Source organism: Cetorhinus maximus, chromosome 30 (assembly GCF_964194155.1).
Source record: "Cetorhinus maximus chromosome 30, sCetMax3.hap1.1, whole genome shotgun sequence".
In the NCBI taxonomy this organism is placed as follows: domain Eukaryota; kingdom Metazoa; phylum Chordata; class Chondrichthyes; order Lamniformes; family Cetorhinidae; genus Cetorhinus; species Cetorhinus maximus.
Window position 1 is genome coordinate 24,254,233 of NC_135908.1, and position 15,183 is coordinate 24,269,415.

Here is a 15,183-nt window from a genome sequence, read left to right on the forward strand (position 1 = left end):
GCTATACTGGGGGGGGGGTGCTGTACTGTGGGGGGGGGTGCTGGACTGGGGGGGGGGTGCTGGACTGGGGAGGGGGGGGTGCTGTACTGGGGGGGGGTTTGCTGTACTGGGGAGGGTGCTGTACTGGGGGGGGGGTGCTGTACTGGGGGGGGGTGCTGTACTTGGGGGGGGGGTGCTGTACTTGGGGGGGGGGTGCTGGACTGGAGGGGGGTGCTGGACTGGAGGGGGGTGCTGGACTGGGGGGGGTTGCTGGACTGGGGGTGGGGTGCTGGACTGGGGGGGGGGGTGCTGGACTGGGGGGGGTGCTGGACTGGGGGGGGGTGCTGGACTGGGGGGGGGTGCTGTACTGGGGGGGGGTGCTGGACTTGGGGGGGGGTGCTGGACTGGGGGGGGTGCTGTACTGGGGGGGGGTGCTGGACTGGGGGGGGGTGCTGGACTGGGGGGGGGTACTGGACTGGGGGGGGTGCTGGACTGGGGGGGGGGGTGCTGGACTGGGGGGGGGTGCTGGACTGGGGGGGGGTGCTGGACTGGGGGGGGGTGCTGTACTGGGGAGGGGGGTGCTGTACTGGGGAGGGGGGTGCTGGACTGGGGGGGGGGGTGCTGGACTGGGGGGGGGTGCTGGACTGGGGGGGGTGCTGGACTGGGGGGGGGGGGGTGCTGGACTGGGGGGGGGGGTGCTGGACTGGGGGGGGGGGTGCTGGACTGGGGGGGGGGGGGTGCTGGACTGGGGGGGGGGGGTGCTGGACTGGGGGGGGGTGGGGTGCTGGACTGGGGGGGGGGGGTGCTGGACTGGGGGGGGGGGGTGCTGGACTGGGGGGGGGGGGGTGCTGGACTGGGGGGGGGGGGTGCTGGACTGGGGGGGGGGGGTGCTGGACTGGGGGGGGGGGGTGCTGGACTGGGGGGGGGTGGGGTGCTGGACTGGGGGGAAAAGCGGCCCCAAATCCCCGGCTCCGCGGTTTCTCCCTGTGGAGAATTTAATCAGCAAAACCGGATCGAATCCGAATCCCGGCCCCGACCCCAGTCCCGGCCCCGACCCCGGCCCCGACCCCAGTCCCGGCCCCAGTCCCGACCCCAGTCCCGGCCCCGGCTCCGGCTCAACGGCCCCGACCCCGGCCCCGACCCCGACCCCGGCCCCGACCCCGGCCCCGGCCCCGGCCCCGACCCCAGTCCCGACCCCGGCCCCGGCCCCGACCCCGGCCCCGGCCCCGGCCCCGGCCCCGACCCCGACCCCGGCCCCGGCCCCGGCCCCGACCCCGGCCCCGGCCCCGGCCCCGACCCCGGCCCCGGCCCCGGCCCCGGCCCCGACCCCGGCCCCGACCCCGGCCCCGGCCTCTCACCTCCCCAGATGCCCAGTTTGAGCTGCGACTTGTCCAGATTCTCCACATAATCCCCGAGGCCCCGGTTGAGGAGCTCGGCCACCAGCGTCTCGAACACCATCGCCCCGGATCAACCCCAACATCAACCCGGCCCGGCCGGGAGGACCGCCAGAACCAGCGCCCCCTCCGCCCTGGAGGAGTTAATACAGCGACACCGCCTGTGTACACAGATACACACTCCCTGTATACACCCTGTCCCTGTGTACACACACACTCCCTGTGTACACACACACTCCCTATATACACACTGTCCCTGTGTGTACACACTGTACCTGTATACACACACACTCCCTATATACACACTGTCCCTGTGTACACACACACTCCCTATATACACACTGTCCCTGTGTGTACACACTGTACCTGTATACACACACACTCCCTGTGTACACACACACTCCCTATATACACACTGTCCCTGTGTGTACACACTGTACCTGTATACACACTGTCCCTGTGTGTACACACTGTACCTGTATACACACACACTTCCTGTGTCCCACCCCCCTTCAACCAGCTTATATTTCACCTCTTTTCTATTTTTCCTTAGTTCTGTTGAAGAGTCATACAGACTCGAAATGTTAACTGCGTTCCTCTCCGCAGATGCTGTCAGACCTGCTGAGTTTTTCCAGTTATTTTTATTTTTGTTTTGGATTTCCAGCATCCACAGTTTTTTGCTTTTATCTTAGTGTTTAATTGACTGCCACTTCTCATTAAGGAATGCGTACCTTGAAGAACTATTGCTCTTCTCTCCGACAGGATTTCCGTATCTCTCTTTTGCCTTGTTCACCTTCATTATTTTCCATTTCTCTCCTGGTGTTTGACAAGGTGTTTACTAAAACCCGCTTTCACAGTGACTGTCTCCGTCTCCGATTTACCCCACGTGAATTTCAACTGAAGTTCCATCCCTGAGGTTTCGAACCCACCCAGGATTACAGGTATCTCCGGGACATACAATGCTCCTCGGGCTGCTGTTCCCGTCACACCCTGAGATCCACATTCAGTGCCACGCGCCGCCATATGAACACACTCGACCTCTCCCTCCAACAGCACCGCCGCACCCTTTTCCAAAGCTGCGCGTGCCCCCAGTTTCATTTCATTCTTCGTCTCATCCGACGCCTCAACAAGAAACTTTGTCTCTTTCTTTCAGGTGTAAAGGAACACAAGCTCCAAAAACTCATCGACACCAACACCCATCCAGGACCCTCCACCCCTTCCCATCCCTCTGTCCCCATCCCGTCTTCCAATCCCAGCCCCGGCCGTGTATTCACCATACCCACTAACCTTCCCCTCTCCGATGCCGAACGTTCAGTGCTCAGCAAAGGACTTAGTTTCATACCCTTGCACCCTCACCTCAATGAATTTCGGGCTCGGCACGATGCTGAACTCTTCTTCCGCCGCCTTCGTCTCCGTGCTCACTTCTTTGGGCAGGAGTCCTCTCCCCGTTCAACGGATCCTTTTACCCACCTCCAATATTCTCCCTCCACCTGGACCCCTCCCTCTGGATTCTTACCTTCTCTTGATCTTTTCATTGAGAACTGTCGGCGTGACATTAGTCGTCTCAATTTCTCTGCTCCTCTCACCCATTCTAATCTGTCCCTCTCTGAACTTACTGCACTCCGTTCTCTCAGGTCCAACCCCAACATTGTCATCAAACCTGCGGACAAGGGTGGTGCTGTTGTTGTCTGGCGCACTGACCTCTCCCTCGCAGAGGCCGAGCGTCAACTCGCAGACACTTCCTCCTACCTCCCCTTGGACCATGACCCCACCACTGAACATCAAGCCATTGTTTCCAGGACTGTTACTGACCTCATCTCCTCTGGAGATCTTCCTTCCACAGCTTCCAACCTCATAGTCTCCCAACCTCGGACGGCCCGCTTCTACCTCCTACCCAAAATCCACAAACAGGACTGTCCCGGCAGACCAATCGTGTCAGCCTGTTCCTGCCCCACGGAACTCATTTCTTGCTATCTTGACTCCATTCTCTCTCCCCTTGTCCAGTCCCTTCCCACCTACATCCGTGATTCCTCTGACACCCTACATTACATCAACAATTTCCTGTTCCCTGGCCCCAACTGCCTCCTCTTCACCATGGACGTCCAATCCCTCTACACCTCCATCCCGCACCGGGATGGTCTGAGGGCCCTTAGCTTCTTCCTTGAACAGAGGCCCGAACAATCCCCATCCACCACTACTCTCCTCCGTCTGGCTGAACTTGTTCTCACACTGAACAATTTCTCCTTTAACTTGTCTCACTTCCCCCAAATAAAAGGTGTGGCTATGGGTACCCGCATGGGCCCCAGTTATGCCTGTCTCTTTATGGGGTATGTGGAACATTCCTTGTTCCAGTCCTACTCCGGCCCCCTCCCACAACTCTTTCTACAGTACATCAATGACTGTTTCGGTGCTGCTTCATGCTCTCATCTGGACCTGGAAAAATTCATTAATTTTGCTTCCAATCTCCACCCCTCCATCATTTTCACATGGTCCATCACTAACACTTCCCTTCCCTTCCTTGACCTCTCTGTCTCACTTTCTGGTGATAGACTATCCACCAATATCCATTACAAGCCTACCGACTCCCACAGCTACCTCGACTACAGCTCCTCACACCCTACTTCCTGTAAGGACTCCATCCCATTCTCTCAGTTCCTTCGCCTCCTTCGTATCTGTTCTGATGATGCCACTTTCAAAAACAGTTCCTCTGACATGTCTTCCTTCTTCCTTAACCAAGGTTTTCCACCCACGGTGGTTGACAGGGCCCTCAACCGTGTCCGGCCCATCTCCCGTGCATCTGCCCTCACACCTTCCTCTCCCTCCCAGAACCATGATAGGGTCACCCTTCTCCTCACTTATCACCCCACCAGCCTTTGCATTCAAAGGATTATCCTCCGCCATTTCCGCCAACTCCAGCATGATGCCACCACCAAACACATCTTCCCTTCACCCCCTCTGGCGGCATTCCGTAGGGATCGTTCCCTCCGGGACACCCTGGTCCACTCCTCCATCACCCCCTACACCTCAACCCCATCCCACGGCACCTTCCCATGCAACCGCAGAAGGTGTAACACCTGCCCCTTTACTTCCCCTCTCCTCACTGTCCAAGGGCCCAAACACTCCTTTCAAGTGAAGCAGCATTTCACTTGCACTTCCCTCAATTTAGTCTACTGCATTCGCTGCTCCCAATGCGGTTTCCTCTACATTGGAGAGATCAAACACAGACTGGGTGACCGCTTTGCGGAACACCTTCGGTCTGTCCGCAAGCATGACCCAGACCTTCCTGTCGCTTGCCATTTCAACACTCCACCCTGCTGTCATGCCCACATGTCCGTCCTTGGCCTGCTGCATTGTTCCAGTGAAGCTCAACGCAGACTGGAGGAACAGCATCTCATCTTCCGACTGGGCACTTTACAGCCTTCTGGACTGAATATTGAGTTCAACAATTTTAGATCATGAGCTCTCTCCTCCGTCCCCACCCCCTTTCCGATCCCCCTTTTTTCCAATAATTTAAATAGATTTTTCTTTTCCCACCTATTTCCATTATTTTTAAATGTATTTCCATCCATTGTTTTATCTCTACCTTTTAGCCTATTTCAATCCCTTCCCCGCACCCCACCCCCACAAGGGCTATCTGTACCTTGCTTGTCCTGCTTTCTACCTTTAATGTCACCTATTAGCACATTCCTTAGACAATATCACCACCGTCAACACCTCTTTGTCCCTTTGTCTATGACATCTTTTGGCTATCTTCACCTATCACTGGCCCTCTATCCAGCTCTACCTGTCCCACCCACCCTTAAACCAGCTTATATTTCACCGCTTTTCTATTTTTCCTTAGTTCTGTTGAAGAGTCATATGGACTCGAAACGTTAACTGTATTCCTCTCCGCAGATGCTGCCAGACCTGCTGAGTTTTTCCAGGTATTTTTATTCTTCCTGTAGACATACTGTCCCTGAGTACACACACACACACACATACTGTCCCCATGTAGACACAGTGTCCTGACCCTTTGAGACACATTCGTATTATCAAGGCTGGAGAAGACATTCTCAAAGGCAGAGTTTCGAGACTCACTTTAAAAATGAAAGAAGAGGCATGAAAAGTTTTGCATTTACATAGCATCCTTCACAACATCAGGATACCCCAAAACTCGTTACAATTCAGTGAGTACTTTTGAAGTGTAGTCACTGTTATAATGCAGGACACTTAACAAGCCAGTTTGCACACAGCAAGCTCCTACAAACAGTAATATGATAATGGAGTTTTAACCTGAACAGAAATCTTAGTAAAGGCAACATCCCCTCTGAATAAATTTTAAGCTTGGTAATGAGACAATGAGACCTTCTTTTCTCTAGAGTCTAGAACACAGTCTCAGGATAAGGGTTTGTTTATTTAGGGCTGAAATGAGGATAACTTTCTTCACCCAAAGGGTTGCAAATCTTTGGAATTCTCTACCCCATAGAGTGCTCCATCACTGGCTATACTTAAGCTGGGATAGACAATTTTTTGGTATCTCGGGGAATCAAGGGATATGGGGAGCTCAGGGTGGGGGGTGTGGGGAAGTGGGGTTTGAAGCCCAAATTAGCTTTGACCTTATTGAATGGCGGAGCAGGCTCGACAGGCCATATCACCTACCCCTGCTCCTACCTCCTGTCTTTTTGTGTTCTGTCACCTTTGCACCCATTTCATTGACCTGGAGTCTTACCCCCAGACATGCTGTGCTGCCCCCTCTGTACAGGCGGTATATAGATTTTCATAACCCTGTCCAAGTGTAACACAAATATTGCTAAGACATGCAATTCATCACCTGGAGAGAGAAATTAAGGAACTGCCCTCTGTTCAATTGCCCTCTGTTCTGACCTTGTTGTTTCCCAGTTTTCTGTTGAACAGCACGAGCAGAACAGTACGTTTAAAAAGCTGCAAGGAAGTTTCCGGAAGGTTCAGCTTTTTGCACCAGCTTTGCATCCAATTTACACCACTGTGTAATGTAATAAAATATCATCATCATCATCATCATCAGTAATCTATTGTGTCGAGGATGATTCTTCCATGTGGGTGGCTGGATGGATGTGAGATGTTAGTGTTGGTTGTGGGTTCGCTCTTGGCTTTTTTTTGGAGATTTCACTGTATCACAGTAACTTTACAGTGCAGAAGGAGGCCATTCAGCCCAACAAGACTGCAATGGCTCACTGAAAGAGCTTTCCACTTACTCCCACTCCCCTGCCTTATCCCTGTAACTTTGCACATTCTCTCTTTTCAGGTAGCAATCCAATTCCCTTTTGAATACCTCGATCGAACCTGCCTCCACCACCTTCTCAGGAAGTTCATTCCAGACTCCAACCACCCTCTGGGTGAAAAAAAATTTTCCTCACATCACATTTACTCCTTTTAACAATTATTTTGAATCTGTGCCCTCTAGTTCTTGATGCTGCCTTGAGTGGGAACAGTTCCTCACTATTTACTCTGTCCATATCCTTCAGGATCTTGAATACCTCTACCAAGTGTCCTCTCAGCCTTCTTTTCTCCCAGGAAAACAGACCAAACCTCTCCAGTCTACCCTCATATCTACAGTTGTTCATCCCAGGAATCATTTTTGTGAACCTCCTCTGTACTCTCTCCAATGCCTTCACATCCTTCTTCAAGTATGGCACCCAGAACTGGATGCAATACTCCAGATGAGGCCTAACTAATGTCTTACACAAGTTCAACATGACCTCCTTACTCTTGTACTCAATGCCCCAATTAACAAAGCCTAAGATACTATATGCTTTATTAACTGCTCTCTCAACATGCCTTGCCATCTTCAATGACCTATGTACATATATACTGAGGTCCCTCTGATCCTGCACCTCCTTTAGAGCCTCTCCCTTTATTTTATACCATCTCACCATATCTTTCCTGCCAAAATCAATCATCTCACATTTTTCTGCATTGAACTTCATCTGCCACTTGTCTGCCCAATCCACCAACATATCCTTTTGAAGTTCAAGATTATCCCCATCACAATTGACAACTGTAGCAATTATAGTTTTAGAAATGTAGGGCTGTAGCTTTAAGAATAATCCTGTATGGTAAGATCGCATGATTTGTGTAAACCAATGTGTTAGCAGTGCTGGGAACCTATACAGGAGGGAGCTCTTCGTTACTTATGGAGTTTGATGCACATGTGTAGTTGCTGTCTTGTAAATATTGTTAAATGGTTTCACTAAGAAAGGTTGTCTGAAGCTCAACTCTATAATAAACTGGTGATGAGGATAAGTCAGGTTCGGTGTTGTACCTCACCCAGTGATTGTGAGTATCTAAGTTTGTCAAAAATGAAAGAAGATATACTCATCTGAAATGCCACAGTTTGGCAGAATCAATCCCTTTGAGCCAGCCACAGATGATTGGGCTCAATATATAGAACGTCTTGAGTTCTTCTTTCAAGCAAACAAAATCACGGAGGAGGAGAGCGATTCTCCTGAGTATTTGTTGGAGCAAGACCTACAGTTTAATTCGAAGCTTGATGGCCCCCAGTGCCCCAGATTCGAAGACTTTCGGTGAACTAGTAGACCTCATTAAGTGACGTTTTCAACCCAAGCTCTCAGTCACAGTGCAGAGTTTCAGGTTCAATTCATGGAACAGAGCCCCAGGGGAGATAATTGCTACCTACATGGCGAAATTAAAACAACTAACAGACTATTGTGAATTCGGTGAAACCCTGAATGACATGCTCAGGGATCGTTGAGTATGTGGTGTGCAGGAAGACACTTATACAGTGAAGAACGCTGGCTGAAGTGAATCTCGATTTTAAGAAAGCATTATAAATAGCGCTGGCGATGGAAAACACTGTGAAGGATTCACAAAGGGCGCAAAATGGCGCTGTCCTCCTAGTCGGGCGGAACAGTCAGCCGAAAGTGACGTGAACAACCGGGACTCCACCGCAAAGCGGGAAACAGCCCCCGCTAACCGAAAAATGAGAGGAAACAGCTTAGCAACTAAATCAAAAAATAACTTTCATCGACGTGGAAACAATCAATCATCTAGCGATTGGCAATTTAAAAAGTAGGATGTTATTTTTGTCAGAGAAGTGGACACATAATGAGACAGCGAGGTTTAAACAGGTCTCCAAACAACAAACAAAGTCCAATGAAGTCTCTAGTGTTGAAGATTCAGAAACAACCAATTCTGACATTTATTCAATAGTCAACATGAAAGTTGGGAAGACAGAGCCGATATTTGTTACAGTGCAAGCGAATGGCAAACCATTAAAAATGGAAGTAGACACTGGTGTTTCTACTACTGTAATAGGAGAACACACTTTCAGATACTTAAATAAAGGTGATCAACAATTAAATTTGGAACAAACATCTGCCAAGTTGAAAATGCACACAGACAAAGAAATCCAAGTAAAAGGTATCACCAGAGCAACTGTTCATTATAGACACCAATCGGCACAGCTGTCAGTGATGGTGTTAGAAGGTGAAGGGCCAAGCCTTCTAGGGTGTAATTGGTTTAAAGAGATTAAATTAAACTGGTCCGAAATCTTCTAGTTGCGAGCAAGTGGACTACCAGAGTTGCTAAAAAAAAATCACACTGTCTCCTTAGGTTAGGCAGAACCTTAGAGTTAGTCAGTGGTCAGGGATAGGAGGTTGTGACTGTGAGTCAGGCAGGTAAGGGGAAACCAGCATGTAGTGATGGAGGAGCCTCAGCCCCTGACTTTGTCCAACAGGTACGACAAGGTGCTTACTCCCTGTGTGGATGAGCAGAAAGACTGCAAGGTGGATGAGCAGATTGGCCATGGCATCACGGTGAAAGACACCATTCAAATAGCGGGGAGCGAGGAGGAATGTGGTAATGACAGGAGACAGTATAATCAGGGGGATAGACACTGTTCTCTGCAGCCGCGACCAGGACTTCCGAAGGTTGTGTTGCCTGCCCGGTGCCCAGGTTAAGAACATCTCCTGCTGCCTGGAGAGGAATTTGAAGTGGGAAGGGGAGGATCCAGTTGTCCTGGTCCATGTGGGAACCAATGACATAGGTAGAAAGAGGAATGATGTTCTGCTTCTAGAGTATGGGGAGTTAGGGACCAAAGGAAAATGCAGAACATCAAAGGTTTATCATCTCTAGATTGTTACCTGAGCCACGGGCCAACTGGCATTGGGTCAATTAGAGAATTAAATACGTGGCTCAAAGAGTAGTGTGGGAAGAAGGGGTTCTGGGGCACTGACATCAATACTCAGAGAAGAGCGAGCTATACCATTGGGATGGGCTCCAATTGAACTGGCCTGGGACCAGTGTCCTGGCCAATTGTATAACTGGTACAGTGGACATGGTTTTAAACTAAAGGTGGGGGGTGCGAGAGTTTGGATGAAGGAAGATTTAGAAATCCAAAGAGAAAGGTCGAGGCATCAGAACAGAATAGCAATGTGGGCAAAGACAAGTAGAGTGGGATGGGAAGGGACAGAGAGTTTAACAAAAATTGTTCATCGGCAAATAAGGACACTGCAGGGAATAAAAGTAAAAAAATTATAGTTAAAGGTTCTTCATCGGAATGAATGAAACATCTGCAATAAAATAAATGAACATGATCTAGTGGCACAAATAGAAGCAAATGGTTGAGATTTAGATTACAGAGAATGGTGGGAAGAAATATTCCAGGGTACGCAGTATTTCAGAAAGACCAAAAGAATGGCAAAGGAGAAGGGGTAGCCCTTGTAGTAAAGGATGACATAAGGACATTACTGAGAAGGGACCTGGCCTCAGAAGATCAAGAAGCAGAATCAGTATGGGTGGGAATTAGGATATGAGTAGTTAATAGGCCCCTTAACAGTAGTTATACTGTTGCACAGAGCATTAAACAAGAAATTATTGGAGCCTGTAACAAAGGAAATGTAACAATTGTGGGGGACTTCAATCTTCATATAGGCTGGGACAATCAAATTGACAAGAGTGGTGGAGAAGATGAATTTGCAGAATATGATCATTTCTTGGAGCAATACATTGTGGAACCGACTAGGAATAAAGCTCTCTTGGATCTAGTATTGTGTAATGAAGCAGTAATGTCATAGTAAAAGATCCATTCGGAAATAGTGATCATAATACCATTGAATTCCGTGTTAAGTTTGAAAGTGACATACTCCAATCACAAACAAGAATCTTAAACGAAGCCAATTACATAGGTATGAGGGGAGAACTTGCTACCGTTAATTGGGTAAATAGGCTAAAAGGTATGGAGGTAAATGAATAGTGGAAAATATTTAAAGAAACAATTCAAAATCTTCAACAAAAATACATTCCATTGAAAAACAAAACCTCAGTGGCAAAGACCCATCAGTGGTTCACACAGGAAGTTAAGGATGGTATTAGGTTAAAAGAAGCTTACAATGTTGCACAAAACAGCAACAAGTCTGAGGATTGGGAGTGTTTTAGAAACCAGCCGAGGGCCACCAAAAAATTAATAAAAAGGGAAAAAGTAGAAAATGAGAGTAAACTAACCAGAAATATAAAAAGAGATTATGAGATCTTCTGTAAGTATATAGAGAGGAAGAGAGTACCTAATGTAAACATCGGCACCTTAGAAGCAGAGACAGGAGAAATTACCATGAGGGATGAGGCAATGGCAAAGATGTTGAACAAATATTTTGTGTCAGTCTTCACAGTAGAAGACACAAGTTTCATGCCAGAAATAGACGGTAGCCTAGGAGCTAAAAAGAGTGTGGAAATTAGAGAAATTAATATCAGCAGAGAAAAAGCATTGGGAGAATTTAAGGGACTAAAATCTGACAAATCCCTGGGAGCTGATGGCCTACACATCAGGATTCTGAAAGGGGCAGCTGCAGAGATAGTGGATGTGCTGGCTATGACTTTCCAAAATTCCTCAGATTCAGGAATGGTACCAGTAGATTGGAAGTTGGCAAATGTTACATTGCTTTTCAGGAAAGGAAGGGGAGAGGAAACTGAACTACAGGCCAGTTAGCCTAGGTTCAGTTGTTGGGAAAATGCTGGAATCTATTTTTAAGGAAATTTTAACAATGCACTCAGAAAAGCATAGTACGATTAAGACACATCAACATGGTTTTAGTAAAGGGAAATCCTGTTTGACAAATTTATTAGAGTGTTTTGAGGATGTAACTAGTAGAGTACATAAAGGGGAATCAGTATATGTAGTATACCTGGATTTCTAAAAGGCATTCGATAAGATGCCACGCAAAAGGTTCATAGGCAAAATAAGGGTTCATGGAGTTGGTGGTAAAGTTTTAGCATGGATAGAGGATTGGTGAATGGGTGGAAAACAGAGATTGGGCATAAATGGGGCTCTTTCAAGTTGGCAGGCAGTGAATAGTGGAGTGCCGCAAGGATCAGTGCTGGGGCCTCAGCTATTTACAATCTTTATTAATGACTTAGATGAAGAGACAGAGAGTAATGTATCTAAGTTTGCTGATGATACCAAGCCAGGTGGGAAGGTAAGCTGTGGGGAGGACACAGAGACTGCAAAGCGATATAGACAGGTTAAGTGAGTGGGCAACAAGATGGCAGATGGAGCATAATGTAAGGAAGTGTGGGGTTACTTACTTTGGTCATAGGAATAGAAAAGCAGAATATTTTAAAGGTGTGAAAGTTATATGTGTTGACGTTCAAAGAGACTTGAGTGTGCTTGTTGAAGAAACGTAGAAAGTTAGTGTACAAGTGCAACAAGCAATTAGGTAGGCAAATGGCATGTTGGCCTTTATTGCAAGGGACTTGGAGTACAATAATAAAGAAGTTTGCTGCAATTGTACAGGGTTTTGGTGAGACCACATCTGGAAAACTGCGTGCAGTTTTGGTCTCCACATTTAAGAAAGGATATACTTGCATTGGAAGCGGTACAGCGAAGGTTAACTAAATCGGTCCCTGGGATGATGGGGGTTGTCCTATGATGGGAAGCTGAGTAAATTGGGTCTGTATTCTCTTGAGTTTGGAAAAATGAGAGGTGATCTTTTTGAAACTTACAAAATTCTGAGGGGGTTTGATAGGATGGGCACTGAGAGGTGGTTTCCGCTGGTCGGGGAATCTAAAACACGGGCACAGTCTCAGGGTAAGGGGCAGATTATTTAGGACTGAGATGAGGAGAAATTACATCACTCAAAATCTCTACCCCGGACAGTTGTAGATGCTCCATCGTTGAATATATTTAAGGCTGGGATAGACAGATTTTTATTCTCTCAGGGGATTAAGGGATATGGGGAGTGGGTGGGAAAGTGGAGTTGAAGCCCAAGACCAGCCATGATCGTGTTGAATGGTGGAGCAGGTCCACTGGGCCGGATGGTCCACTCCTGCTCCTAGTTCTTGTGTTCTGATGTAACAATGGCTGATTTTAATTTGCTGCAGGAAACAGGCAGCAGCAGATCAACCAGCCCTTTCACACCAGCCACTTACACCCCCTCCTTGCTCATGCCCCTTGCTCACCCACCCCTTATGTACCCGCCCCTTACACACCTACCCATTACACGCCTGCCCCTGACATGCCAACCGCTTACACACCCACTCCTTACACATGTCCCTTATGCACCCGTCCCTTACGCACCCGTCCCTTACGCAATCGCTCCTTACACACCCAACCCTTACACACCTCCTCCTTACACACCCAACCCTTACACGCCCCCTCCTTACACATCCACCCTTTACAACCCTGCCCTTTGCACACCCGCCCCTTACACACCCATCTGTAACACACCCACCCTTACAGACCCCTCCCTTTACACACTCGCCCCTTACACACCCACCCCTTACACACCTGCCTGGGGAGGTAAGGGCGTGGTGGTATTGTCGCTGGACTAGTAATCCAGAGACCCCAGGGTAATGCTCTGGAGACCCGGGTTTGAATCCCGCCACGGCAGATGGTGGAATTTGAATTCAATAAAAATCTGTGATTAAAAGTCCAATAATGACCATGAAACCATTCTCGATTGTTGTAAAAACACATCTGGTTCACTAATGCCCTTACCTGGTCTGGCCTACATGTGACTCCAGACCTGCTGTGATTGACCCTGAAATGGCCTAGCAAACCACTCAGTTGTAACAAACCGCTACAAAGACACAAAAATAGAATGAAACTGGTTAGACCACCCGGCATCGACCTAGACAATGGCAATCGCAGCCCTGTCGACCCTGCAAAGTCCTCCTTACTAACATCTGGGGGCTAGTGCCAAAATTGGGAGAGCTGTCTCACAGACTAGTCAAGCAACAGCCTGACATAGTCATCCTCACGGAAACATATCTGACAGATAATGCCCCAGACACCACCATCATCACCATCCCTGGGTATGCCCTGTCCCACCGGCAGGACAGGCCCAGCAGAGGTGTCAGCACAGTGGTATACAGTCGGGAGGGAGTTGCCCTGGGAGTCCTCAACATTGACTCCGGACTCCATGAAGTCTCATGGCATCAGGTCAAACATGGGCAAGGAAACCTCCTGCTGATTACCACATACCCCCCTCCCTCAGCTGATGAATCAGTGCTCCTCCATGTTGAACATCACTTGGAGGAAGGACTGAGGGTGGCAAGGGTGCAGAATGTACTCTGGGTGGGGGACTTCAATGTCCATCACCAAGAGTGGCTCAGCAGCACCACTACTGACCGAGCTGGCCGAGTCCCAAATGAGATAACTGCTAGACTGGGTCTGCGGCAGGTGGTGAGGGAACCAACAAGAGGGAAAAACACACGACCATCCTCACCAACCTGCCTGCCGCAGATGCATCTGTCCATGACAGTATTGGCAGGAGTGACCACTGCACAGTCATTGTGGAGACGAAGTCCTGCCTTCACGTTGAGGATACCCTGCATCGTGTTGTGTGGCATTACCATGTGCTAAATGGGATAGATTTTGAACAGATCTAGCAACTCCAGACTGGGCATCCATGAGGCGCTGTGGGCCATCAGCAGCAGCAGAATTGTACTCAAACACAATCTGTAACCTCATGGCCTGGCATATCCCCCACTCTACCATTACCATCAAGCCAGGGGATCAACCCTGATTCAATGAAGAGTGCAGGAGGACATGCCAGGAGCAGCACCAGGCATACCTAAAAATGAGGTGTCAACCTGGTGAAGCTATAACACAGGACTACTTGTGTGCCAAACAGCATAAGCAGCAAGTGATAGACAGAGCTAAGCGATCCCAGAACCAATGGATCAGATCTAAGCTCTGCAGTCCTGCCACATCCAATTGTGAATGGTGGTGGACAATTAAACAATTCACTGGAGGAGGAGGGTCCACAATTATCCCCATCCTCAATGATGGAGGAGCCCAGCACAGCAGTGCAAAAGAAGCATTCGCAACAATCTTCAGCCAGAAGTGCCGAGTGGATGATCCATCTCAGCCTCCTCCTCCATCACAGATGCCAGTCTTCAGCCAATTTGATTTACTCCATGTGATATCAAGAAATGGCTGAAGGCACTGGATACTGCAAACACTATGGGCCCTGACAACATTCCGGCAATAGTACTGAAGACTTGTGCTTCAGAACTTGCCGTGCCCCTAGCCAAGCTGTTCCGGTACAGCTACAACACTGGCATCTACTTGGCTATGTGGAAAATTGCCCAAGTATGTCCTGTACGCAAAATGCAGGTCAAATCCAACCCGGCCAATTACCGCCCCATCAGTCTACTCTCCATCATCAGTAAAGTGATGGAAGGGGTCATCAACAGTGCTATCAAGCGGCACTTGCTTAACAATAACCTGCTCACTGATGCCCAGTCTGGGTTCCGCCAGGGCCACCCAGCTACTGACCTCATTACAGCCTTGGTTCAAACATGGACAAAAGAGCTGAACTCCAGAGGTGAGGTG

At 49.1% G+C, this 15,183-nt stretch overlaps 1 protein-coding gene across 2 annotated transcripts in view; it reads right to left on the reverse strand.

The window, feature by feature from the left end:
• vps13c (vacuolar protein sorting 13 homolog C) overlaps positions 1-1,470 on the reverse strand; it is a 350,466-nt gene extending 348,996 nt beyond the window's left edge. For both annotated transcript variants that reach the window (XM_078532613.1, XM_078532615.1), the window contains exon 1: positions 1,338-1,470. In XM_078532613.1, coding sequence (XP_078388739.1) covers positions 1,338-1,437 — 100 coding nt within the window. In that variant the 5' untranslated portion in view covers positions 1,438-1,470. The remainder of the gene's footprint in view (positions 1-1,337) is intronic.
• Between the last annotated feature and the right edge of the window lie 13,713 nt (positions 1,471-15,183).